Below are 23106 nucleotides of genomic sequence, written 5' to 3'. Positions count from 1 at the left end.
CATGTGGATTCAGCACTTAACCCTTTTTTGTCCAAGCGGAATGTAAACTTGTAAAAAAAAAAAGTATAATTTTCCACAGGTGTATACCATCTTGTGGCAATTCTATCTTGCAAGATTTTTTTCTCTAGGTAATTGTCTTGGGAAAATTGATGAAAATTAGCCCTAAGCTACAATCCGATGTGTTTACATTCCTGTTTTGTATCATGTGTGTCCATAAATAATGGTCTAAATCAAATAAATAAATAGTACCTTATGCAGATTCCCTTTGGAGTCACCCAGGAAGGTGATGACATGTCCCAGCCTCACACTGACAGCCACAGCAGTAAGTCGGGCTGAGGGGCTGTCGAGGATGGTCTCAGCTTCCACAGGGATCCTGCTGGCCATGGGACTGGGCGTGTGATCTGAGCCACACGGGTACGCCTCCAGGGTGTTCTGAGACAGGAGCAGAATTTGTGTATCAACCCACAGAAGTACTCCAAGAATAATAGGATTATAAAATTAGATTTATTTTTACTGTATTATTTCACAATAAGCATAAGTCAAATGTTGCACAAATGTATACATCAAAACAAATATAATATTTTACAATTGTATGTTATATTGTAAGTTTGCTGGCCAACCGATGACTAATTTAGTCTTATATTGTATAACCAAGATAGTTTCATGTTGTTACAGTATGTTTTCACAATGACAATTAATAAAGTATTTTTGAGATTACATTGAGGCACAAGGCACACTACACGGACAGGGAAAAGGCTCTTGCCAGTGACAAGAGTGTCAACATCATCAGTTGCTTTTTAAATGAATATAAATAAGTTCACATCTGTATGATGACAGCAAAAATCTGAATCACTAGCATTTAGCAAAGGCACATTTTCCAAATAATATCAATACATGATAACAAACCGCTAAAACATTACGGTATTTATTGCCGCTTTGATTGATAATAACAACTGTTCCCACTATTCTTGTTTTTTGTTTGCATGTGGGTGCAGCGGATATCTAATCAACTTGTCAGCCCTTGTGCTAGGACAGAAATATGTATGCCTGACATTGTGCAGTATGTGCAGCGTGTGTTTTCCTCCAAAATATGTCAAAGTGGGGTCATTGTTTCACCTCAATAGGAAATGGAGGCAATGAACCTGCGAGCATTGCCTGCCGAAAGCTGCATGGAATGGGCTTGTTCACTCTTATGAATGGACCCCTTATTTGGCCAATGAGTGTGTGTCCTTACGCTACCATGTATACAAGATAAATGGCACACCCATCACCACAAGCACCAAACGTCTTCAAGCACTATAGTGGCATATAGCAGTGTCTTAAGCCTGTGTTGTTTAACATTCTTATGGCAGATTAAGCCTTCAGTGAACTTTTGACACAATCACATATCTCTACAACAGACAAGCAAAGCAACAGACCTTAACAAAGCCACAAAACTCTCTTTTCACTCTCTGTCCATTTGAAAATTATTTAAAAATTAAAAAAAAAAAGTTCAGTTTAACCATGATAACTAATGTCGGTGTAATCCCTCATTCGTCCAGGCGTGTTCCATAGTAGAAAAAAAAAAGTGGACCCACATATCAGGTTTACAAGAGAAGACGCTAAGGAGAATCGCTTGGCCTTTCTTGATTGTTCCACGATCAGAGGAGAGGACGGGAAACTCCAAATAGAAGTATATAGGAAACCTACACACACAGACCAGTATCTGCTCTTTGGTTCCAACCACCCACTACAGCACAAGCTGGGTGTGATCAGAAACTTACAACACAGAGCTCAAGGTGTGCCCACCAGCTCAGAGGGCAAGAAGAAAGAGGAAAAACATGTCCGAAATGCCCTCTCAGCCTGTGGTTACCCCGCTTGGGCTCTCAACAGAGTGAAGAGAACCAAAAAGCAGGACAAAAGGGAAACTGAACAGAGAAGGAAGGGTGTCTCTATCCCTTATGTGTCTGGCCTGTCGGAAAAACTGCAGAGAATTTTTAGACAACACGAAGTCCCTGTTTATTTTAAACCAGGAAACACTTTAAGACAAAAACTGGTTCATCCTAAGGACAAGTTGCCGACTCAAAAACAGAGCAATGTAGTTTAATCGATCCAATGCAGTGAAGAAAGCTGTAAAGAACGGTACATAGGTGAGACAAAACAGCCTCTACACATGAGGCTCTATCAGCACAGAAGAAATACAAGTTCAGGACCTCAGAGTGCCGTGCATCTCCATCTTGAAGCCTCTAATCACTTGTTTGAAGACGGTGAGGTGAAGGTTTTAAGCAGGGAGAAAAGATGGTTTGAAAGAGGAGTCAAGGAAGCTATTTTTGTTAAAAAAGAAAGACCTTCTTTAAACAGAAATGGAGGGCTAAGGTTTAATCTTCCTGTTATTTATAATGGGTTACTGAACCCCTGGAAAGGTAGAGGACCAGGACAAGGACATTCGGATGCTAATCAGGTACTCAGGGTGTTTGAGCCAGGGTCTCACAAAGACAAAGAGGATTCTAATAGCCCATTAAGATTCTGAATAGGCTAGCTCGGTAGATACAAGGGGGGAGTTTCTGTTGAAACAAACAACTCTTTCTACTTCAGGAAGGCTCCGCCCAATGGGTGGGTCTTACCACAGAACAGTATTAATATCGGAGTTCTCGATCTAAATTCTTTTATTGACAATGACTCTTGGATGAGAGTCGAAACGTCTAATTTTTCAAACTGAGTCCAGATGACTACAACTGAAGCTTTTTCTACCATGATAACTAATAAAAAGTATATTATTTAGAAGTTGTTTATTTCTCTGGGGAAAGTGTGCTTCCATAATACATTTCTTACCGTAGGTAGATTAGCACAGATGGATTTGACTTCGTACTCGATGTAGGCTGCCTCTCCTCCTGCCTCTTTCCCCATCTGAGTGTAGCACAGGTCTCTGGTGGAGTTGATCCTTGTATCGATGTCTCGAAGGTTAAACATACAGAGAGCAGAGTCCTCGCTGGGTCGAGGTGATGAGGTCAACTGAGTAGAGAAGACCCCGAGCAGGACGTCCTGACCTCCTGCACCAACCCCTGAGCGGCCCAGCTGCACCGCCTGCAGCAGACTGTACACCTTCCCTGCTCTGGAGCGACATGTTAAAGGTACCTCCACATAAGAGTAGTATGACTGGTCATCCAGGCAAACTCGAGACACGTATGTCCGATATTCCCTAGACTGGGACTTCAGATCTCGTCTATAGAACAAGAAGTATACATGATGTTGGTGTGCAAATGTAGCAACAAAATGATGATCGTACTCTGAGAGGCGTCCAGCTACAGCAAGTTTAGCTGTGTCTTCATAAGAAAAAATAGATCCTTGGGCAAGGTTTCGGGTGGAAATGGGAGGGTGGCTGCTGGTATAACCTCGTCCAACAAACAAAACAGGATGCCGGTCAGGATAAGCCCGAATGACTACACCTACAGTGCTGACATTAGGATGATTGGCTGCTACATATTGAGTATCCACTGGTCTTTCAGTAGAAAAGAAGATTTGATCAACAGAGTCCAGGCTTCGTTTCTGACAGATTCCCTGATTGACACTCCCACAGGTGATGAGGTTCCCAGAGTATGGGTCAACCAGCAGCAGCTTGTTGTGGTTGCTAGTGCTTCGAGCCTGGGGACATGTGATCTCCGTCACAGGGGGGAGGCACTCCTGACTGTCTGTTACTGGGCCAGTGTCAGCCTGGACCTCCATCTGGAGGCCTTTGTCAAGTTGGAAGAGATGGTTCCGGGCACCCACATACACCCGACCAACATGAGGGTCCGGGTGCAGGGCTAAGTGCTCAAACAGAGTGTTGGGGTGGGTGAACGTGGGGTACTGATCAGAGGAATCAGATCCAATAGGCCAGGCAACACTGAGGACCAGGAGGCTTAGCACTGGGGGTCCAGCCCAACAGTGAGCTCCCATCCCTGGAGGAATGGCTTCAAAGCTGCAGAAGCACACAGAAAATATGTTTTGTTTTTACTATATGTTATACAGTGTTGACACTTGCACATTGAGTGAGTGATAGACCTGTAACAATATTTACTCAATTAACAGAGATGAACAATATCCATTCAAGCTCAATATTTATCGTATGTACTTTGTTTGCACAGGTGGGGAACACTGGCCCAATTGTAACCCGTGTTTTTGACGATATGGTTAAATTTGAATGTTTTCTTTGGGGGGGGATTATCTTGCTTTAAGGTTATTCTGCCAGTGGAATTAAGTGGGTTCAATGTTATCTTTAACAAGATATTTTCTGGGGCGATATAGCACACTTCAAGATTTGCTATCATGATATTTGGCCCACATAATCAAGTAGATACAGAAAGCCTTACAGCCCTGTTAAATAGTGTAGATGAATACATCATTCATTTCCACATGGAGGCTGAAAGAAATCTGTTGGTAGATACAAACGTACCCTCACGATGTGTCCTGCAGCATAATCCTCGCAGAGACCAGCTCCTTTTGTCTGTGGAGTATCAATGTTCTGCTACAATCCTTCGGGACATCACCTGCAGAGGACCAAAACAAGAATAGTTACACATTATTACATAAAATTAGTAATTTGTGTCAAAACCACCAGTGCCAACTGTAACATTAGTGCAGTATACTTAACATTTCGGTTAGAATAGTGGACAGTATCTGGTTGAAATACAAGCATTCACTGGGGGCAACTTGAATGAATGAACAATCAGTGTATACATGCATGTCTTTGGACAGTGTGATGAATGGGGTGCACCCATAGAGAAGGAAACACTCCTCATGTATTATACATTAAGTATTTCAAACACGTTATAGAAACTAGATGTCAACAAACTCAAAGTCCATAGAAACAAGGCAATACAAAGAAACAACAATACTAGTACAGCACCAAGCAAAATGTAATGTATAGAGAAGAGAAAAGTTGTATTAGATCTTGAGACTACTATAGTGGCACATACAGTATACAGAGGCATGTCCAGAATCACTACATTCACTATCACATAAACTGTTGGTGCCAAGTTCACAGAAAAAATATATAGAGATACACAGATGCACAGTAGACTTCCACAGATCACAATAAGCAGCATTCTCCAAGGCAGAATGAATGGAGATACCTTTCACTTTCCCCTCGGGCTGACAGCAGCACGGTCCACTGAGGGCCAGTGATGTGGGGGAGGGGCCGAGTGGCATGAGAGCAGACACAGAACAGACGGAGGTGATGCCCAAGTGCTCAGAGTAAACTCAAACTAGGCTCGCTTATCGTCTGATTTTGAAAAATAATACATCTTGCAAATAAATGTGGTTAAGCAGCGGTTTCCTCTGGGTTTATATGATTCACAACTAAACTAATTATAAACAATAAAAACAATATTACTGGTATATAAAAAACACAAATTAGTACGTTCTATGTTTTTTTGTTAAACTTAAACATGCTAAAAATTGACAAGATAAAATTGCAATAACCAAATACATTTTAATCTAGACTTGACTTAACTTCAACCTTTCAATTTGAACCAGTGAAGCAATGTCATGTTTTTCTGTGAATGAATGCATTCCTATTAGACACTACACGCCCGCATTCAAGCTCATTGCATTATGTGCTCCATGAACCTGAAGATCAAAGCAGTTCTTCTGCTCAGTGTCCTCTCTCACCTTACTCAAACTACACTTCAACTTCAGATCTTAACTGCTTTTATTTAACTTTAGTTTGGATATATGTTAATCGGTTAAGGTCACACTAAAGCTTCTAACATAAGATAAAAAATAAGCTGACACAATGCTTTTGTTTTCAAAGGGAGGGTATGCAGAATTAGTTTTCCAACTTTCATAAACATGTCCTTTCTTCGTCCCCAGATACGAGGTAAACATGTTCAAATCAAATTTAGCTCTTACTGAGAACAACTGTAATGTTGATTGATTCCCAATTATAAAACAGTTCCTACAACTAAATCAAGTTGGTTGAAACCTGTGCGTCCTCTCTGAGCTGAACACCCACTAACTAAAGCCCGATACCTGCACTAATAATGAATCAGTCATGTCCATGTACCGACAATGAGAACCAAGTGTATGTGTGTTGAGTTGTGATTGTAGTTCCTTTTTTAAACCATTAAGACTACATATGATTCCTTAAATAACACCAAATATAAGTCTTGACAGAACTTGTAACCACTAACATTGTACAGCTTTTATCATGTGTAGAGTCAACCCGGAATAAAGGCAATAGAAAACAATCATATCATCGTTGCTAAATGCTGTGGTCATTTTAGAAGAACTGCTGTAGTTCTGAAGATTACAAACATTCTGATCACAAAACCAACAAACTGCTATATTTTTTATATTTTTATATTTTGCTATATTCTCATAACAGCAATTGATGGATATTTTGGAGTCACAGGATCCTCCAGTGCAGATGTCAAATGTGTTATGTATTGAGCAAGATATGCATTATTGGTCACTTAATAATCCTTTTACAACAGTTAACTAAAGCTGTATGTTGCACTATTTTGTTATATACAAAAAGATACAAGCATTTCCACCAGATCACATTATCTCATCGACTGCGCTGAGCTGGCTACAAGTTATTTTTGCACAGGGCATTCTTGGTGAGCTGATTGTGTTTGAAAATGAGCTGAACAAATAACCAGTAAAAACACAATTCTCTTGCATCGCTAGAGAACAGTATTGTAAACAACCAGCCAGGTTTTGTGGAAAGGCCATGATGGCACAAGTCTTGTTGGCAGATGAAGGATATTTCCATGACAGTTTCACATTCACTTCCTCATTAAATTGTTCGCAATCATCACTTTTCTCCAAAAGAGTTTCAAACTCTGGGAAACAGCCTGGCCATGAACTGGTGAATCATACAGGGCAGCGCTAGAACTGTGAAATTGAAACAGTGGGAAATGTGTCATGATAACAAGAAACAAAAGGAATTCTGTAAGATTGAGACTGATGTTAAAAGTAAAAACGTAAAATGAAGACGCAACAGTTAAAAAATTAGGAATGCATATCTTAAATGATATTTTATTCATATAATCAATTATTAAATTACAATTACAGGGCATCATGGTCTGTGTGTGTATATACTTATATACTTACATTCTCAACGTTAACAAACGGAAAGATAAAAATTCACATTTATTGCTATATTGTCCAACCAAATATTCTGAGACCTTTCTGTGTGGTTTTTGCCAAAGTCTGACCCTTAAGGTGATAAGTTATTTAATTCAATGAAGGTAGAAGTAGGTAGCAGGGGTTTGAGTAAGCAATAACTTTAGCCTTGGTTCACTTATCACAACTATAACAGAGGCAAACGCTTCTCATATTCCACATTCACTAACATAATCCATCTACATGATGATGGAAATAAAAAAGTGTAAGAAGATAGTTAGTGCTAAACATAGATAGAAGCATAGCTCTTGGGCACACTGGACAGTGACTAAACTTTATCTGGTCTAGATTTAGAACAGTGTTCATCATGGAGTAGGCCTGTTGACAGACTTCAGACGGCAGCCCGTGTATGTGTATGTGTATGTGTATATATGTGTATGTGTGCATAATGAAATGCTGTCAAGTACCAACTTAACTCACACAAACCAAACTAGACTTTACCAACGTGCCAATGGCCAAGTGCATTAGGTCTCGAGAGCTAAGCAGAGATGGGTCTGGTTACAACTTGGATGAAAGACCGCTGGAACACCTTGGGCAAGATACTTCACTCACCCTGCCTCCAGTGTCCATATGAGTGTGTTTGTGAGAGTGAATGCGGGACAACAGATTAACAAATTAGCCCATGACAACAACCCAGCATGTTTACAGCATGTGTATCATGTGCATTTATGAACATGCATCGTCCTAATCAACTTTAACAAAATAAAAAATATTCAGGGAAGAGCTGGTATCCAGCCCTAATCCAGTGTTGGGTGCGACACAAAGAGGGACTCTTTAGTCTTCTCATGGTCTTCAGCAGGCCATTATTTTGGGTGATAAATGCAGGCTCAAGTTTTGGTATCACAGACAGTAGTCATTCATGAGTCACCGTTTTTGTCCTAGCATACATTTTTTCATGAACGATGCAATCTCCTTCCCACTATCAAAGCAATACTACAGCAGGCATGCTATTTGTGACATGAGCCACAGTCTTCACACAATACCAGCTTTTCTGTGGCTTTCCCCCAAAGTAGAACGTAATCCTCTTTCCTCTTAACACTGCTCTTTTTGTGCTGAGCCTGGCTGTTGCAACCTAAGAATAATATTAGATGGGAGGTGATTTGGTGCAGCCTGGACAACATGCTCTCACAGAACCCTCACAAACATACATGCACAAACTTATAAAGGGTGTCTGTGCTGGCTCTAACAAGGACCTGCAGACTGGGGAGAAGGCAGTTTTCAGTGTGGAGAGCAGTGGACACAAAGAGCAGCTTTGTAGAGCATGCGGTGAATGCCGGTTTTCCATAGTTTCATAAAAGTCAGGGTGTATTCTGGTGACTGGAGCCAGGTAAGAGTCAAGCCGTAAAAGAAGGAAAAAGTGCACTGTGAACCAAAAACTCTATAGCTTTCAAGGCAACACTTTGTAAAACAGTGGTAACGTGCCGTGTATCTGTTGTAATCTAGCATTGCAGTTAAATTTAGAATGTTTTCCTGGTTATGTAACATACTAGAAGAGCAATTCTAGCTGACACACTTTTGCCCTAATCCAGTGATCAGGGTCTGTTAAATACCTCGGATTCTTGCTGGAGAGCAGTGGACATTGGGACCTGCTGCTGCCTGTCCCACATCAAAAACCCTCAGGCCAGGACAGCTCCGCATTCAACATCTGAATGAGCCGATCCACATGAAACAAAAACTGGCCCAAAGTTCACTTCTTTGTCAGCATAAATAAACAAAAGGGAAATTATTTTCAGACTGTGGCTTCACAAAGTGGGGCACATCAAAGGTGTGATTGTTGTCACTTGAAAGGACATTAAACCATAGATTACTATGGCACATTTGTGGAACTAATCCCTCACAACATTCATACATTTAGACTTTTCTTTCAAAAACGGTGAATCTCCCATAGTTATAAAAGCCCTCCATCTGAAATTATGAACTATAAATTCTAGAATGTAAACACAAAATGTAAACCATTTATTAAATTGACTGCAACTCTTTATGTCAATAAAAATGCTGTAAATTAAATAATGAATTTAAAATCCTTAATGATAATAGAGGTGGGTGACTTTGACAAAAAATAATTTCTCAATTCCCCAAAGCCAGTATTCAGAAAACATTTTATTAATAAATCAGGAATGGGCTAATTGCTAAAATGTGCTGGTAAATGTCTTGGTTGAGGTCCAACAATCACACAAAACTTGGATGGACCCTAAAATAAACCACAAAAAGGGCCGACATATCACTTCATACCATTTTTTTATTTTTCATTTAGTTATTTGCCTTGCTGATGGAAGACAGGAAAGGTTTTATTATTGTTGTCCACATTAAGATTGACAAGGCTCTGTTCCAGTTTTATGAACAAGCAGAAATCCATTTATTGACCAGAGTGTAGCTCACCACAGCGATAGGTGACCCTTTGACCTTTTTGTGTCACAGACTAAAGCAATCAGCAAATAGTGGCACATAGCACATGGCACAGAACACACAGATGACCCCTTTCATTCATGGTTCCAAAACTCATGGTTCAACCAAGACCTCCAGGTTAGCCACATCAACACACAACGGCGCCGTTTATAAGAAACATGGACCTTTTTTTGACAAACAAGGGTTTTTATGCTTGTTAGTAAAAAAGAAAACAAGTTAAAAAGCTTCTGTTTAGTTTAAAGACCAACCCCCATCTTCCCTAGAGAGACCAATTCATTCTAGGATAAAAGTGTGGGGAGGCACACTGGGGAGAAGTCCTCATTTGAATAGTATAATGAGAGCCAATGTGTATTCCCTTGGATACCAATAAAGCAACCATAGCCTAAGCATTCGTACTCAGGAGATCCTAAAAAATAGAGAGGGGCAGGGTATGGGTGCAGGCAAAATGTATACTTTCCATGATGATAACTGAACTAGTGTCATTTGTTTTACTATTAAAGAAGACGTATTTTTCCTGTAAATAGCATTAAACTATATCATAAGTATAACATTATTTTACATGTTGTTTATTTTATTTTATTTATTTATTGGTTGATGATAGAAATGGGCCCAATGATTCCCTGTTCAAATCTGCAGAACTCATAAGTTCAAAAAATGATTACAGTACATTTCATGTCAGCAGTGGATTTTTTGTTTGTTTTTGAAATGTTTGTTCAATGTTTTTATTGAAAACAATGTGATAATTCTGAACCCTATATGCATGGCTCTGAGTCTTAATGTTTTAATATTTGTATGTTAAAAGTTCAGAGCTGTGGGTTGAGCTAGGGGGGTAGTTGAAAACACATTTCTGAGCACTCAAGTCTCATATGTGGACCATACAAGATATCTCAACATAAGAATGCACTTTAGCTCATCCAATTAGTAAGTAGCTTGCAGATTGCACAGCATGAAACAACAACAACTAAAACTTTAAAACAATTCATGTACGTAAAAATCTATGTATAACATATTTGCAATTCCTACTTGGGTGTGGATTATGTAGGACAGGTCGCATACTTGATTTATGACTCATCCCTGCCGCTTAAAGCAATCAAAGTGACCCACTGGTCCCATTATACAGCTCTGTCCTTGTACTAAGGGGGTGGAGGTGAGCTGGGGGGAGTAGGGGCAGTGGGGGATGGTCCCTGTGGTGTGCACCCGAGCATCTCTCTTCTCCAAACAAAAGATATTCAGCTTCATTTAAATACAATAGCACTGCTCTCAAATGCCTATCAGAGTCCCCTGTGACAGAGTGTCCTCATAACTCCACAACAATACAATAGGATCATTTAGTCATAGCAATTATTGTCCCTGCCCCATTGTGAGACCCCTTTCTCTGGGTGTGCCTTTGGAACCTACAACAATACTGTAACAACAGCTGGGTGTCATCTTGGTCGAATCATGCAGCAAATTGAATGTGTCTGATTTTCTGTCCTCATTGAGTATTACAGAATTTGAGAAGGGTGAACTAATGGTAGACCAAAATGTCTAACCTAGCACTGTATACGTCAAAGACAAACTACAAATAACGGACATAATAAAAAAGCGTAGCATGGCAGGTGGAGAATGACTCTCTGAGTCCAGATGACTACAACTGAATCTTTTTCTACATAAAAATGTAAACGCCAAAGATCATTTGTCTAACATTTCCAACTCTACATTTTCAGTATGATATCAAACAGTAATCTGATAATGTAGACGAATGGTCTGGATTAAAAATTCTATTGTTGTATGTGAGCTGTGGGGGGTTGGGAGTTTTAGGACTAGCCAGTCTCATAAGCCACGTTTCGACTGGCCCTGGTCCCCCAGACCGGTTCACTTTGGAGCGTCTCAGGACGCTTCTGGTTAATGGTGGTCAGCATTTTCATGCTCATGGACTGGCTCACAGGGGTCTACGAGAGCAGCTAATGTCAATCAAACATAAATGTTTTCTCAAGAAATAAATTCTAAACCATACAAAAATTATAGTTTTTCTTCATGAGGCCAGTAATTCACAAATAGACATTTAGAAATTCCAAGTTTGTAGCGCTGTGACATGGCTAAATCTAGAATAAAGAAATAACACCTGGTTTATCCTAATTTTCTTTCTGCGTACTTCTTTTCCAATCGCTTTATGAAATGCATTCGAAGCCTTTGAATCCCTCAAACAAGGGTTAGGTACAGATCACTTTGTGCCGTGGAAACACCACAGGACCACACCGCTCTGCGCCATAACGCTGTCTATACATTGTCTCATACAAAACAATGTTATTTGTTATTGTTAGTCAGGTTTTGACAACCACTTACAATCTTTTTCCAAAACGTTTTTCTTATATTGTGTCAGAGAGAAGGTATTTGAAAGACGATGCAGTAATGTGTGTGCATAAATATACAGTATTTTATAATTGTAGGCCTCGCCGTTTTCTGTGGCGGTAACTGTACATTCACACTAAGCTTCTGTTTTCTGCACAGCATACAATTGGTTTTGGTCAACAATGATTCAGAAAACTCCCACAAGCTGAAATCCATCCCTGGCATTTGGTTTTAGACATCTACACCTAAATTTCAATTTGTAAACTGTACTTTTACTTGTTAAATTTCAGCCATAAAATTTAAAAATCTGACTTATTATAAATGCCATTATCACTATTCTTCTGCTTCTAATAAGGCCAAAAGGAAGTAAATAAGTGTAAATAAAACTTAACTCAATAGAATCATTCAAAGAACAGACAAGTTCATTCATTTGGCTGCATTAAGAGCACCGACTCAGTTGTATGGTGAATGTATTTCATGGATTACAATTCGGAGGTGTCGGGTTACACGTGCAGCCTGGCATCAGGGTAGTTCTGTAATTACACAGTAATCATGAGACTAGTCTACGAAGCACACTGCCCCTTACTTCTGCAGACCTACAGAGAATAACTCAATTTGTGAATTTGAGCACTTTATATGACACACTTTTTAGGTTTAACTTTTTGGTTTTTAGCATGTCACCAGGCCAATATATCGGGTCGGGTCTCTGGCGAGGTATTTTAATACAATCAAAAGCACCAATAATAAACATAATGCTTTCATGGAGTATTTTTTTTTTAAACAGAAATATGTAGGATCAACATGGTTATACAAACATACACACACAAAACATCATCTGATCATCATCAGTCCTTCATCCCAGTGTATCTGATATCTTGAATGAAATGATCAGTAGTGTGCCGTGACTTTTATGGATGGGCAAGAAGATTCTGGGTAGTCAATATTTAGTGGATAACATTTGCACGCAAAAGTGGGGGGAAAAAATAAATAAAGATAACATGCAAAAGTGAGCCGGTCTCCCAAGTGAAGCGCGAACACCTATCCTACTGAGCTAAACTCCCACACCAGAAAATGGACCAACTAGGCTCACTTCTCTGATCAATTCATTACATGTTCAGGTTGTGTCATCCTCAGAGCGCATGCGTTGGCCTCTAAAAGAAGCTGCTTTACGCTCTGGTTCTAAAAGTTCATGTTGGAGAGCATGAACGGGCCTCTGAACACAGATTGTACAGCTGTGGGATAATAAGAACCAAGCTTCCCGCGCAGTAATGCTCAGTGGCCTCACTGGCCTGTAGGAGCCACTAAAAACACCATAACTTCCAGCTAAGCTTCAGCAGCAGAAGTGAGGGGAAAACAGGCTTACATGAATATATTTCGGACCAATTTGAATACAGTTGTTACACACTGTAATTTTAGAATGTATCAGTCAACTGCTGGCCTTGATTGTCCTGACTGCACGCCACTGGAAATGATCATAAACAAAGATTTATTTTTCATTTGTTCCTGACATTGTGTTTTTAACATGTTGGTCAATCCATGAAGTGGACTTTGAGTTCCTTATGGTTGCAAACAAGTCAACAATTACTAGGCCTATAGTCAACCAAAGAACAAATCATCAGTTCACAAAAAGAAAAAAAAAGTTAACTGGCTTTTATAAATAAATAAAGAGTTATTTTTCATTAGTATTAATATTATTGATATAGTGTTTTACATGACACAATATTTAAATAAGGCCTATTCACCTATAAAACTTTTATTTTTATCCGTTAGAGCCTAAATGATCATGGATTCCTAACATTACGTTAGCTCACCTCCTGAGTGACCATCAACACTAGGAGTGTAAGATACGGCCCACCAGGCGCTTTGATCAAGCCCGCAAAATATGTTTTATTAACATTTATATTAATTAGTATCCAATCGATATACAGCATTTTTACCGATAGAACTATGAGTCCCATAAGCCTTTGCAGCAGCCGTCCCTCTCTCATGCTGCTGCTGCTGAGCACACAGTCTTTCCCTTATCCATCTCTGTGCCGACTTTACAGACCAAACTTTACAGACTAGACTTGCGAAGAGAGTGGGAAAAGAGACGTGAGGCGTTTAGACGTTAGAGCTGTGCTAAAAGCGTCGCTAATGTGGAGCTAACAACAAGAAAACAAACTACTATGATTGTAGCTTTGTGAGGAAAACATCCATTGAATACACACATTCTATTCACTAGGGTACATAAAAAGCTATAGTTTATCAGCTTAAGCTACAACTATAAAATAATAAGCCGAGTTTGAGCAGCAACAGCCAACCTGTCTTTTGATCAACATTTCATATAAAAAAATCACATCATATCCATATCCATGCGTCATGCTGCTAACGCATGAATATAGACTAAAACTCTGTACAGTTTTTCACATGATGCAGATTTGTGCAAAACAGTGCTCAAAAAATAACTATTACTTTTTTTAAAGCTCTAACATTGTTATATGAAATTTATAGCCATATGGCACAAAAAGATTTCGACAACTCTGCCCTAGACACTTTATTCCATCTTCCTTAAAACATACTAATTGGTCAATAAATACTCAACTGTGCAACCTGTGTAGTCCAAACCATATAAGCACACAGTTTGATGTATGGACAGAGGTTGAATTCAGACTAATTCAATTGTAACCAGATGTCTCTCAAAGGTTGTGTACTTTAGATTCAGCTGCTGCCTGCCCGTGTCAGACACCGCAGTCAAATGGATAAATGGAGGTGACTTTGAGGGGGCACTAATCAGTGAAATGAGCAGTGCATTGGGACGTCTGCTGTGGTCTGTCTGCACACTGCTGCCTCAAGTCATGTGATCCTGATGCTCATGTGATTTGTGGCACAGATGTGATTAGACCAACATAGGAAAGTCACCTTGGCTCATGGGACAAACAAGGCCATAACTGGGTTTATCCTCAACAATTGAGGTGCACCGAGTCTATTACAAATGAGCTACAGCATAATCTAAATGAAGTAAACATCTATCCAGGTTAAATAAAGAACAAATCTAATTAAACGAGATGAATTGTTGTCTTTAGTCTAAATAGCAGATTACTGTAATTATTCAAAAGAGGGACAGATGCTATGCATGTGAGCCATGTCTTTATCAAAAAAGCATAAGTGATACAAGTACTGCCTTCAAAATGCTGAAATACTCATTTTATTTCAGCAAAAAACTGATGCATTTAATTTTGTTATTTTCGCAATGACAAGATTATTCGTAACCTGACACACATGTTGCCTAAAATGGCTTATGAAGACACATCCCTCCTGAGTGTTTATTGTCCCACTGAGAGGCGTTTAAGAGCCACAGACACTTCCTAAATGCACCACAAAGGTCCTAACGTCATTACATGGCCATTATAAACATGTTAACATGACCACCTGTCTCTGGAGCACTCTGCATTAGATTAGTCCAAGTCAAACGAGAAAGAAAGGGGACATTTTATAAACCACACACGGGAAATGTCTTGAGGGACTAATATTAAGTCGTAAACCCAATGCAATTTGCAATATTGGCAACATGCAATATTGTCAAACTGATAATCTCATTTGTCGTTTTGAAAACTGAATGACAAGGTGAATGACAACATATTTTTCAACATTTTGAAGTTGTATTGTATTTTCTTTCTGATTAGCTCTATTATATCAACCATGGATGACATCACTCGTTTGTATTTCAGTTTGAAAAGCAAGAAAGGGCCAAACTGAGTTTTCCACTTTTCTGACCAATATCACTTACATTTATTTTATTTTTAAGTAGGCTAACATCAGGATTCAAAACAAGATCAAGGCAGATGTGTTCGCACTTACACAAACACCACATCAAAATTAGGATCAACCGAGACCTCTGCAGGAGCACAACAGGACAAATCATGTACAGGACAAGATCAAAAATATAAATCAAGATCATATCAAACATAAAATAGGGTCACTTATGGAAAAATAATATTCACTATTATTTTCATCATAATTTAAATCAGAATCATCGAAGTGATTATTCACAGACAGAAAGCCTGGTGCGACTGCTCACTTTGATCTACAAGAACAAAGTAGTAGTACAAAGTAAGAGATGTATCCAGCACAAAATATGTAAAAAGATCCAACCCGTGGGCAACGTTTTCACAAAAACACATGCACACACATAGAAATCACTCCTGAGTAAGTGCAAGACATTTGTTTTTATAGTCAATTAAAACATACAAGCTCGGCAGAGGCAAAAATAGAGCTATTTTTAGATACATATTTTTGATTTGATTTAATAAATAAAATGGAAATCAAAAAGGGGTTTCACTATCAATTTCCTGGACATAAATAATGCGTACCTTCAAATGATTGCCACTTAAGATAAAACACAGTACATTTTTGTCCTCCAGAGTCTGCACATGCTTTAGCTGTGGACTCCTCCATTATAGACACCCAGCATATCATTGATGATAAAAAATAACTCAATTCAAATTTGATGAATTGCTCAGCCGTAGTCAAAAATGCATTGTTAATATTTACATAAATGAACCCCTTTAATTCTTTACCAGTGCATCAAGATTCAAGAATGTGCCAAGAAGTGTCTGTAAATGAGGTTCAAGTCTCGCCAAAAAAAAAAAAATTAACCCTAAAATGAACCACAAAAGGGCAGAAATATCACTTTATACCCTTGTTTGGATGACTACTTGACATCTGTGTCTTTTATGGAGGTCCTTTTTAAACCCTTAAACAAAATGCACAATATTCTAAAGCAAGATGTCCTCATTCAACCTGAACCACCACAAAAAAAAAATATTACAATTAATTGCCCGCAAAAATATGACATAATCGTGACTGGTAAAACAAGACATTTTTGTAAAGATCTTTGGTGTGGATATAGCTCAGTCTGCAGCGGGACAGTGCAGTTTGGTGGAATTCCTGTTGCGATCCATTCCCGCTATAGTCCATAATGCTAGGGTGCAGGCCTGGCATTGCACACATGTTATTTGTGTCCAGCCACAGAAAGCTCATAGAAGACACTCTGTGCTGCCTCAAACACTATGGTTTCCTGAGCTCTGACCTCTGCACTCAGGCCACAGCAGAGCAATCCAAGACCCCATCGTCAGACATAATCAGTCAATTTACAGGAGTTCAAAAGGGGCATGCCACTTAATATAGGTTTAATTATGCCAAGTGTTGCATCCTGCCAGACTCGACACAGAAACCGTTCCATTTATCAGGGCTTCAGTATGAAAAACATTTATTTTTCACTAGAGTTTGAAGGTAGTGTTGAGGTTGAGTGGAATTTTTTAGACGGAACAATATAAATGTGAAAACTTAATGAAATCCATATCCGGGATTTAAATAACACTTTCTCAGAATAATGTTTAAAAAGGTTATCCCATGTTTTTGAATTAGTAGATAAGAGGCAACATGACAACAAGGAGCATAATCAAAATATTAATTAAATATTAATAAATAAATATGGTATAAAACGAGGGTGCACGGTGGCCAGACCAACATCACATGATCCCTCTGGGTGGAGTCTGTATGTGTTACCGTGGGTTCTCTCTGGGTTCTCCAGCTTCCTCCCACCAAAGACATGCATGTGTTAGGCAAAATTGGCAACTCTACATTGGCCCTAGTGAATGAATGTGAGAGTGAAGTGAGAGTGAATGGTTATCTGTGTGTGTATGTCTATGTCTGTTGGCCCTGCGACAAGTTGGCCACTGTCCAGGGTGTACTGGGAAAGGGAACAAGCGGTAGAAAAATTGAGAAAGAGTTTTTTCTTACTGTTGCCACGATACAAAAAAATTATCTCCATTTTCATACTTATTCAAGGTCTTTTGCGCTTTGGGCATGCGGGTGGAAACTATTAGAGCTCTAGAAATATGAAAACACAGATAATAGATGATGACGCACCTAACCACTGTTGACAATGAGGCTGCTTTCAGTCTCAGGTCAACAAACTGCCTTTCAATTCAAAGTGTATGTGGACAACTATATTCAAAAGAAAAAAATACCATGGAATATGTCCACAGGCTTCCTGTGTTGTAGCTTAATACACAGTACAACCATGACGTTGCTTACGTCTATGAATAATGACAGTTTTTCCAACAGTAAAAAATCTACTTTAGTTTGGTATACAGTGGCGAATGTTTTATCACTGATCAAACTAACGTTACACCAAAAATGTGTCCTAAAAACAACTCAAGAGTGGCTTTTATAATGGGCCCTGTGGGAAGAAAAGCGTTCCTCCACTTCCTCCCGCGCTCTCAGGGCCTGCCAGGTCTTGTTCTGAGGCTGATCTCTGGGATATGGAACAAGCTAAAACCTAAACTTTTTCACATTTAATCCTGTGTAAGTAGAGCTCTACGACTGCGGATTCAGTTCTAAGCCTCCAACCTCAGTTAACTTGAAAGACTGTTACGTACTCCTGTAATCTTAGTGTCAATGTATTTCTTAATACATTATTTATTTATTTTAATTATTATGTCGGTGTAATCCCTCATTCGTCCAGGCGTATTCCATAGTAAAAAAAAGCTTCAGTTGTAGTCATCTGGACTCAGTTAGAAAAAAATAGACGTTTCGACTCTCATCCAAGAGTCATTGTCAATAAAAGAATTTAGATCGAGAACTCCTATATTAATACTGTTCTGTGGTAAGACCCGCCCATTGGGCGGAGCCTTCCTGAAGTAGAAGGAGTTGTTTGTTTCAACAGAAACTCCCCCGTTGTAGCTAGCTCGGTAGATACTCTCGATCTAAATTCTTTTATTGACAATGACTCTTGGATGAGAGTCGAAACGTCTATTTTTTCAAACTGAGTCCAGATGACTACAACTGAAGCTTTTTCTACTATTTTAATTATTAATTAAAATTATTATTAAGCATTACATTTTAATTTACTTGAATGATGTTTTGATTCTAAATTGTACAATGTATTATTTAAAACATATAATATATATTATACTTGATTACAAGTATAATTTTATTTTATTAGACAACTAAATATTTTTTACAGGATTAAAAACAAGAATGTGCGGAGAGTTACCTGACTTGACAGTTTAATCTGTTTACTAGAACTTCTCTGTCATCATTTTCCTACCTTAATACAGTCTTATTAAATCGATGCAAAAGGCATTTCTTTAGTTGACAAGAACCCTACAAAAATGACATGTATGGGCGTTTCCAAATGTAGTATAATAGTAATTACCGTAGAAAGAATAATAATGTTATAATAATGTTATGTAATACATTTTAATTAACTATGACCAAAACTTATTTGGGATTTCTGTCCCAAAGGTTTTATTTGACAAGACACTTTTCAATCAACATGACATGGACATGACTACCATTTTATTTTTATTTTATTTCAGCAACGGAATCCATGTGTTTTGCCCTCGACTCTGGCCCCCCCGACTCTGGCCCTCTGCCCCCCCCCCCCGACTCTGAATGAATTAAGTAATGACTCCAGTAGGGTGTGTCAGGCGGGTGTGTCAGGCGGGTGTGTCAGGCGGGTGTGTCAGGCGGGTGTGTCAGGCGGGTGTGTCAGGCGGGTGTGTCAGGCGGGTGCGCCAGCGGGAGGCATCACTAACACATAGACCAGCCTGAGTACTGGGGTACTTCCTGTTGCCCTGTGGGAAGGGCCTGGGCTGTAAATGAGCCCTCACAAAATGTTCAGCTCATCTGTCTCTCTCACAGCTCTACAGTGGTGCAGCTCCTTCGGTTTGAGGCCCGAGGCTGTAGTACTGCTGCGGCCAACGCAAGTGGAGCGCTGCATTGTAAAAGAGTGTATAACGCCTTCACTGGTGACATCTCCTGTTCAGTCAGCCAAGCTAAATCCAGTAAATCAGCAGCCAAAACCAACCAAGCTTCCACTGCAAAACATTACTGTCATTTCAAGCTAAATCTTACTCATGGAACTTTTAATTAAGCTGAGCGAATGTTTCTCTCATGAATATCAGATATCAGCAGCTGAAAAAAATGTTGATGGAACTGTCTGGAAGAATATCCAACTTCACATTGTGTCACACAATACAGATTGTACTGAGAGAACGTATTGGAGCAGGATTATATATAACCCAAACCAATACGTCATTTAAAACCATGGACACCAAACTATTTTCAACATTGTACCAACCTTTTAGAGGAACTGTTGGTTTGCAAACTCCCACTGACAGATCGCCTGGGCCTGCCACACTGTAATTAAGTCCCACGGCTCTCCCCCGGTTTAGGGTTAGGCGCTGGGCCGTAATGTGCTGCTGATTCCGTCCTGCTTTACTGCCCACATTTCCACATTCCACCCAGTATAAAAACTGGATTCCTTTCTCAAGGTGAACGCACAGGGAAGTTTATTTTTGTATACGCATTTTCATATATTTCCATCAAACTTAACAAAAACGTGGAAAAGATTGAATTGAATAAGAAAAGCATTGTCAGTCAGAACACGCTAGACAATAACACTAAAGTGTGGCGTTTTTCTGCAGAAACAAACAGCGCTCATTATGTGTGCCTCATTGCTTATTTTAATTATCTACTCACAATTGAACCGTCTGGGCCCAGAAGGTATGAACCAAATACTAAAGGTCTACTGGCATGCATTCAGTGAGTGCGGACTAGAACACATGTGCCTGTCTAATAAAGATATAACTTGATAAAAGAAGCATGTGTTATTGTCTGCATTTGCTCTGACAGCTGACAGTGAGTCCATTACAGAACTCTATGAATGAATTGGCTATACATCAAAGCCCAAAGACATGCTCCTCACAATCCTTTCGCATGTGCCCAGCAGTCTGTTCAGGACCCCAACTGTCCCATTGGTCTACTACGAAACTAAATGTTGACCATGCTCTTGATGAGGTATTGTTGCAAAACCAATCATTAGATTAGCCAAATGAATAATTCACAAATGGCAATAGGTCCACATATGACATATTTAGGGACAGCGTTACTAAAAATCGGGTGCTATATATAAGTTATACAAGTTAATTAAAGGTTAGTTTATTTATTTGAGACAGGGACATTGTACCAGGCTGAAGCTCAAGCTCATTTTCACCTGTATTCCCTGGACAGCTGATGATATTAAGTCCCACTGAGGGGAGGAGCCTATTGTACATTGTATTGTATTGTAGGTTTTTAGTGCTTCTTAAAATTAGCATGTGTTGCACCTTCTTTAACATTAGAAACATATGCATATTGTTTGTGGTGCAAATCTGATACTAACTAAGGTAACTAAGTTTAATACGCTGAGCAGAGGAGGTACAATTGTGTGTGCCACAGAGCACCTTGTGAGAGAAGAGTCATATACTATAAAACATTATGATGGATAAATGAACGATGATGCTATTAATATTAATCGCTTCAAAGAAACGCATAATTGTTATTCAAAAGCAAATCAATGTTCTTATGAGATCAAAATCTTAGGTTATGGGGAAAGATTGGCAGTGATTTGTGTCCGTCCCCTTTAAACATTTAAATCATATTTACACCACGCTGATTGAACATAACCTCTGCACACTTATCGCTGCAGCGCACAGGCCACAGAGGGACGTGTTGCACAATGTGTGGGCAAAAACCTGCCGAAAAGCCGACTTTGGGACCAAGGATCACGAGGATTTGATTATAGCCTCTGAGCCTGCTCCAAAGTAGTCTGAAACGGGATAACAGGACAGCACGAGCACACAGCTCGCACTGTGGAGATGCAGTAAATGCAATGAAAAGGTGAACAGTGAAACACGCCTCCTTTTGCATCATCATTAGTCCGTGCAATGACCTGACGGACGTCACTAAGGGAGGACGTGGAACAGACTCTTTAAATCCGTTTGATGAACAACTCTTGTGAGCTGGTCCAGTTCATTTGGATACAAATGACACTAAAGCCTAAAGTGTCGCAGGTAATCTGTGCTTTTTTAAAAACCCCGCCCATGGTCAAAACAATTTATATTTCTAAATGAGCCATATGCAGTACAGTACAAGCACAAATATTTTAACAACACATTGACAAGCAAACTGCTGTAGCCCGTCCAGTGAAAAAGTTTAAACCGCTTCTCGAACGTGCTAACATTTCCACGCATTTCAACTGCACCATGGTCAATCTGGCTGTTAGCGCTTCTTTATATGTGTAGTTTAAGCATACGACTTCAGTGACAAGTGTGAGTTGTGCCCAGTCTACTGAAGACCAGAACAACAGTGGTCAGTCGCCTGGCAGCGGAGGATCGATGAATGCCCAATGTAAAGTCTGTCAAACTGATACGTCCACAATATTCAGATCAATCCAGGCCAGATAAAGAACAGCTCCAACATGTAACATGCGAAACACACAACAAACTAGGATTCATTTAATTTTAATCAAATCAAATGAAGTCAATGATCAACTTGAGTCTTTTACTCAAAATGTAGAGCCAGCCCTCTGTTGGTGAAAGCATGTCAAACTAATGCCTGTCAGGACACAAACACCGTAGCAAACCTTTTGTACTTTAATGATACATAATTTTTGATACCGTTACCTGACAGAACTTCTTTAAATACCTGTATTTTTGGGCCAATAATATGCACACGCTGGTGTTGTAACGGTAGCTACAACCGGCAGACTTGAGACATCCTGTCAACTGTGTTTTGAGGTGGATGCCACTTGAAAGATTTGACCCAAAGCTCTTAAACTTAAAATGAAACAACCACAATTACCATGGTGACACAATGTACACATTAGCAAACACCGCCAGATACATTTATAGATGGTTTGATGGATTTAACTGCACTTTTTCAGGTCCATGTGATCAACCTTTGAATTTGTGGTTCCGTTAGGCGTTTGATTTACAACAAAAATGTGAGAGGAACTAATTGAAAAACAGAACTTTGGCTAATGCCATCTTGTGACTTTAATGTTATTTTAGCACAAACCAGCCCATCAATTCTTTATGATCAGATAGTGTTAAAATCGGGCTCAGATTAAAGTTGAGTAACAGAGTTTAGGGTGTTTTCTAGGGCCGATGTGGATTGCTTTTGGAGTCGATACTAATGCCGTAGTAAGAGGTTAGAAATGCTGATTACAATTAATCCCACAGCTCTCAGAACAAAAACTCTTTCACCTCCAGTTTGCTTTGCCCCCCAAGGGATGTTGATGACAAGGAAGATGCGCTCAGGAAGATGCGCTCAGGGACTTAATATATGATTTAAAAAAATAGATAGCATGGGAAACAATGAACATAATAAATATATGAAAGCACATCACTAAAG

General features: G+C 39.3%; 1 protein-coding gene across 1 annotated transcript in view; it reads right to left on the bottom strand.

The window, feature by feature from the left end:
- plxnb1b (plexin b1b) overlaps nucleotides 1–23106 on the bottom strand; it is a 47407-nt gene that overhangs the window by 16902 nt on the left and 7399 nt on the right. Inside the window, exons 2-4 of the mRNA XM_072451845.1 lie at nucleotides 4412–4505; nucleotides 2812–3937; nucleotides 250–432 (exon numbers count right to left, since the gene is read on the bottom strand). Of these exons, the coding sequence (XP_072307946.1) occupies nucleotides 250–432; nucleotides 2812–3915 (1287 nt within the window). The 5' untranslated portion in view covers nucleotides 3916–3937; nucleotides 4412–4505. The remainder of the gene's footprint in view (nucleotides 1–249; nucleotides 433–2811; nucleotides 3938–4411; nucleotides 4506–23106) is intronic.

The sequence above is a fragment of the Eucyclogobius newberryi genome, unplaced genomic scaffold (genome assembly GCF_026437365.1).
Source record: "Eucyclogobius newberryi isolate DKJ021-1_F unplaced genomic scaffold, fEucNew1.0.hap1 SCAF_19, whole genome shotgun sequence".
Taxonomy (NCBI): Eukaryota; Metazoa; Chordata; class Actinopteri; order Gobiiformes; family Gobiidae; genus Eucyclogobius; species Eucyclogobius newberryi.
This window is presented reverse-complemented; position numbering and strand designations above follow the sequence as displayed.